We start from the raw sequence: 6,027 nt of genomic DNA on the forward strand, positions 1-6,027 counted from the left end.
ACAATGCCACAAGTCCTCCAATTAGTGCTATTCAACTTACCTTTCTTTTAAATTGAGTCTCCATCAAACCCTGCAGCACATTAGCAAAGCTGCCATTTCATCTTTATTGCCATTTCTGGAATGATTTTTAAAATTTCCATTATTCAGAAGAGATTGGAAATGTACTAATTAGTACATTCTGAAAAGAGCTATTATTCATGAAGCTCTGAAAGCCTGCAGTGAATGCTGGGAAGAGTATCCACTGTTCCTCCTGGGAAACATTTTGCAAGGGCAAGGAGGGGAAGAAGGGCTGCGTTGCTCAGAGACAGTGGGAGCACATGCCTTCAGTAGGTTCAGTGGTGAGTACCAACACTGGGGAGGATCTGGGTGTTGTGTTGACAGTGACTGCGGACCTCGGTTAGATGGCAGGACAAATCAAAACAGGACAAAGAAACAGAGGCTCACAGTCACAAAGAGACAAAGGCCCAAAAAGGCAACTCTCGGGCACATCAGTCCTGTCTACTGCAAATCTTTCTCCCAGTTCCATCACCCTGCCTCTCCTGTCTGCGTCTCTCTCTCCAGGGGCCTCTTCCATAGAGACCTCACCCCCTCAACCCATCCTGTCGGATCAGGCAAGTTTCCCCCAGAAAAATGGCCCCTGTTGAGGTGGCCCAACAGCTAAAAATCCACCCTAAGAGAAGAAGTCCTTCCTCGCCTCTTCTAGCCTCTGGTGTGGGGTGTCTGTCTTTGCTTTCTTGGCTCATCAGATGCATCTTTACAACCTCTGGCTCTGCTGCCACAAGGCTTCATCCCTCTCTGCCTCCTCTGCTCTTCTTCCAGGGACCAGTCATGGGGAGGGCCTTCCTCCTCCACTGTGACCGCGCCTTAACTGATTACACCTGCGATGACTCTGTTTCTAACCAGGTCACAACCTGAGGTCCGGGGGGTTAGGACTTCAGCTTATGTTTTGGGGAGGGACACAATGTGATCAAAAACAAGGTATTTTCAGGGGAAAAGAAGGACATTCTATTCCCACTCCTGGGGCAGAAGGGTCAAGAATTCCATCTCTATAAATATTTTGTTGCCATCTGTGTATCCCTTCCTCCCTTCCTCCAGAGGCAGCAGCCAAGAAAAGCCTGCCAGTGCAGGTGGGAGCAGCAAAGCTCCCCAAGGGCAACCACACCCCACTGACCTCTTGCCCTGGTCCAGTGCCAGGGGATTTGCTTCACCTGAGTTGAGTTTCTCATCAAGGCCTGGAAACAACATTCTGAGTGTTTCACATTCCACACTTCACCAAGGTCAAGGCTTTCAAAGCATAAATAAATGCAATCCAGCTATCAGTGAAATTCTGCCCAAGGGGCAGGGCTGATGCACAGTAGGGAGAGCGAGCCTCCACTTGGGTAAGGGCTGGGAGAAAGTCTGGGAGGGCTTTGTGAGGGCAGTGGCTTCGAAGGGGCAGTAGTCTGTGGGTCAGATGTAGAGAAGGAGGAATTGGGCAAGCAGAGGGGTCCTGGCGCCCACCCTTGTGACTACTGCCTCTTGGGAAACTTCTCTTCCTTTAGTCCCTGTGAAATGACAACATCTGAGTCTCTTCCGGAGAAGGCAATGGCACCCCACTCCAGTACTCTTGCCTGGAAAATCCCATGGACAGAGGAGCCTGGTAGGCTGCAGTCCATGGGGTCGCTACTAGTCGGAAACAACTGAGCGACTTCACTTTCCCTTTTCACTTTCATGCATTGGAGAAGGAAATGGCAACCCACTCCAGTGTTCTTGCCTGGAGAATCCCAGGAACTGGGGAGCCTGCTGGGCCGCCGTCTATAGGATCGCACAGAGTCGGACACGACTGAAGCGACTTAGCAGTAGCAGCGGCAGAGTCTCTTCCTGCCTCTCTATCCAATTTACTGGTTCTCCGTCCTCAAATGGAAGTCTGTCCCAGGGCTCCACCCTTGGACTGAGCCATCAGACAATGTCTCCTTCTCCAGGATTTCAGCCCAGCCCCTCTGCAGAACAGCCTGAGGCCTGATTCCCAACCTGAATTCATTGCCCAGCCTCTGTCCCGCACCTTCATGCTGAGCCCAGGGCACAGCCATTGGCACATTCACGTTCAAACACAAGTCCTTCTCCTCCCTATCTCACTCTGATCCCCAGGCCAGCTCCCCTTCACGACTTCTCTCTCATCCAGCCCTCTGAGCTGACATTACCCTCGGCTTTGAAAACGTTGCACTTCTGGCTGCCTTCTCTCCTTTGTGCTCTGCTTAGTCACTCTGTCGTGTCCTATCCTTTGCAAGCTCATGAACTGTAGCCCTCCAGGCTCCTCTGACCATGGGATTCTCCAGGCCAGAATACTGGAGCAGGTTGCCATGCCCTCCTCCACAGGATCTTCCCAATCTGGGAATCGAACCCAGGTCTCCCGCTTTGCAGGCGGATTCTTTACCATGTGAGCCACTAGGAAAGCCCAAGAATATTACAGTGGGTAGCCTAGCCCTTCTCCAGGGGATTCTTCCCAGGAATCGAACTGGGGTCTCTGCATGGCAGGTGGATTCTTTACCAGCTGAGCTAATCAAGCAACAGAGCTTGATTTCTCTTTCCTCTGAAAATACAAGCCATATTTTCCCTTTCTCTGTCATTTCTGAAGCTTGATCCAGATATCAGCTTCACGCAGTGGTTCTCAAGGTACTGTCCCCAAACAGCACCATCAGCATTACCCGGGAGCTTGTTATACAGATTTCCAGGCCCCACCCCAGACCTAGTATCTGAGGTGGTGGAGCCCAGCCATCAGCATTTTAACAATCCATCCAGGTGATACTGATGTATACGAGTTTAGTACAATAATTTCTCATAAATTCTCCACAATCTATCCTGACTATGGCTACCACATTAACTTACTTACAGTCTTTATTATGGCTAAGCTTCCACTCCAGAACCATCAATGGCTCCCAGTTCCCTGCCTCATGAAGGCTAAACTCGTCCACCTAGCTTCTGAAGCTACATTTTGAGATTTCATCTCTCCAGTGTTCTCATTAGACTCCTTAAGACACTGCAGTCCAGCTGTGACAGCGCCTGCCCACCTACACCCACCCAGCCAGCCCCAACCAGGGTTGGATTAGGACCTTTATTTATTTATATTTTTGGCCACAGTGGCACAGCACGCAGGATCTTAGTTCCCCAACCAGGGATCGAACCTATGCCCCCTGCAGTGGAAGCATGGAGTCCTAACCACTGAACTGCCAGGGAATTCCTGGATTAGGACCTTTAGAAACCCTGAACAGTGAAAAGTGGCTAGTGCCCCTCTCTCAGGTAGAAATGAAAATAAACTCAGCTGTAAAATCATCATGCAGAAGTCAACCACATTACTGATTCTTCCCCATGTTGATTGGTTTGCTGCTTTAAAAATATATTTATCAACCCCATTTTAAAAGTTATTTATGGTGCTACTCTGCTTTCTACTGCTCCAAGTTCACGCTCAGTATCTCTGATTAATCCAGGTCTGCCTTGGGAGATCCAAATTCTACTTGCTGTTGAGGACTCTGCTCCTTTTATGAGGCCAAAGTGGATACACAAACAACTAACCTGAACAGTCCTGTCTGCTCCATGAGCCAGAGGGAACAATTTTGTATTTCTTTGTGTGTGTGTTTTCCCCTTCAGCACCTAAGCAGTAGGAGAGTAGCCAGTCCTAGCTGATGTTAGGGTCCCTGCTTTTTGTCCCTTTGACCAGCAAGTGTTCTGGGCAGCCTCCCAGGGTGCTGAATATAATCATATAATCAGCCTCCTCTAATGTCTAGACCCATTTTCCAGAATCCTTTCAGTCAGCAGGTACCTGCTGAGTGCTCACAGGAAATGAGTTTCCCAGAGGTACAGGACTCTATGCATTAACAAAGACACCATGAGACAGGGGAGAATCAACCTCTAAAACACTGCTCCAAAGGTTAAAAAAAAAAAGGCTCCTTTTAAAGTGAATCAATCAGGGCTCAATTTCTGAACATCATTTATAAACCCAGCCCCACCCAAATGCCACATACCTAAGACCTTTCAATAAATGTTTTAGCAGTGAAGATATTCCTTCCTATTTAGAAATGACTTTCAAACCTCCAATGGAATATCAATGATATATTTGACCCACAAAAAATAACTTTACAGCTGACATTTCTCCTGGGGAATAAACTGTGATCAGTGGCTTGACATGGTCCATAGCACTCTGCAGAGAGAGGTGTACACATTCTGGAACAACCATGTGAAGGGCAGATACCAGCAAGTCATGGACATCTGTCCAGTAACTACCCCGTGGCCACATTTCAGATGAAGCCACTGAAATCACCCCACCCTCGTCTCTCTTCTCTCCTAAGCACATTAACAGACCTCCCCAGCAGGCTGACAACACAGCCCCTAAACTCACCCCCCATCAATGGGTTGAAAAAGAGCCTCATGTCCGGGGGCTTGCTGCCGTTTCTGCCTGGTGGTTCACCATCCATGGTGCTCTCCTGGGCTGGTCAAGCTCCACACTCCACTTCAGCTGTTCAGGAAAGTCCAAATTCCATGCACCCCCGGCTCCTGGGAAATTCCAGGGCTGTGAGTGGCTGAGCGGCACCCTCCTGGTCAGATGGCAGAGAACAGGACAGGCAGGGTAATCTGAGTACTACCTGTGGTCAAACAGGCACATGCACACGGGGACACACACACACACACACACGCACACATGCACGTTTTACCTCACAGGCTGGAGACTGCCCAAAGCCCACAACAGCCCCCCAGCCTAAAGTCTGCAAAGTTGCTGATGTCACGTCCTTTCCAAAACTGAGACCAATCAGTGAGGAAGCCTTGAGGTTTATCAGGAAGGAAACTCACAGTCTGTAACTTTGGGAGAGCCCAGGGAACAGGGTGGGGGGAGGAGACCGCTAGCCTGCTGCAACATTGTTTGCCTGCTGGATCCACTTGTTGTTTGGGGGTTTCTTGCTGTTGAGACAAGCCCCAGAACCCAGGAGCTGAGAAAGCTGGTTTTGCTGCAGCCCTGCTGAATTGCTTGCACAGCAACTTACACAGCACGCCCTGACCATCTGCACATGTGGTTTCAATTTTTCTGGGAGTTTATGGGAAAATGTGTCTATATGTTACAAAAATGCACGTTTGGAAAGAACCTCTAGTTTCTACCTTCTGACTGCACGGGTTGCACGAAGTGTCCTGCTCACCCTCCTCCACACATTATATTTTAACTTCTAAATAAATAATTCAGGGTTGCTATTGGGGGAAAAATGGATTGCTGGGCAGCAAGGGGGCCTGGAGGTGAGCTGCTATCTTTCAATGATTAGTTATAAAAAGTTTTACTGTGTGAAGTTTTCCCCGTTTGCCTTTACAAAACATTTGGGGTTTTGTCCATGTCCTTTCAAATACACCCAGCTTCCCCATACCCTTGGGTGCTGGCTCAGGCTGATGGCCACCCCTGGATTCCCATTCCCTCTCCAAGTAGAAAGGGACTTTCCTTCCCCATTCGGGAAGGCTCTGGGTTAGTCTCAAGCATAGTCTGCTTGTGCAGTGATCACCAATTATTTTTAATGTCAAAGATACAGCCTTACTGTTTCAGATTCACCAAGCCTCAGTTGACCGATGTGGGAGCCACTGTTTACAGTGTGAGGAATGTCCTGCATATTTTAAAATGCATTTTCCTGCATACATGGGGATACACATTTATTGCTGTACCTTTTCCACATGATTGTAATTATATTAACACAAACACTTTTATACTTATTTTGTCTTGGGGATCTTTTCATTTCAGCAGAATAACTCAATGGCTCTGTCCTTTTCTTTATTCACTACAGCAGAGCATTCCTTAAGTATTTCACACCAAAAATATTTCATTATTCCCCTAATGATGGAGGCAGAGTGTTACCATTTTCTTTTACTACTGCAAAAATACTGCACTTCATATATTTCTACATATGGCTTCATGCACATATTGAAACTGAGTCCCCCTTAAACTCTGTTCCCCAAGTTTATGATTAACCTCTCTATTTGAAAGTATATTCCCTTTCTTGTCCTGAACCTGTGCCCCTCAAG

At 48.0% G+C, this 6,027-nt stretch overlaps 1 protein-coding gene across 2 annotated transcripts in view; it reads right to left on the bottom strand.

Annotated features, from left to right (window-relative positions):
* Positions 1-4,826, bottom strand: part of ASB9 (ankyrin repeat and SOCS box containing 9) — a 28,449-nt gene extending 23,623 nt beyond the window's left edge. Inside the window, exons 1-2 of one of the 2 annotated variants that reach the window (XM_070289805.1) lie at positions 4,686-4,826; positions 4,373-4,568 (exon numbers count right to left, since the gene is read on the bottom strand). In XM_070289805.1, coding sequence (XP_070145906.1) covers positions 4,373-4,448 — 76 coding nt within the window. In that variant the 5' untranslated portion in view covers positions 4,449-4,568; positions 4,686-4,826. Of the gene's footprint in view, positions 1-4,372; positions 4,630-4,685 lie in introns of those variants that run through there. The other variant, XM_070289806.1, reaches the window with a different exon arrangement.
* Positions 4,827-6,027: the final 1,201 nt, after the last annotated feature.

This window comes from Ovis canadensis, chromosome X (genome assembly GCF_042477335.2).
Source record: "Ovis canadensis isolate MfBH-ARS-UI-01 breed Bighorn chromosome X, ARS-UI_OviCan_v2, whole genome shotgun sequence".
In the NCBI taxonomy this organism is placed as follows: domain Eukaryota; kingdom Metazoa; phylum Chordata; class Mammalia; order Artiodactyla; family Bovidae; genus Ovis; species Ovis canadensis.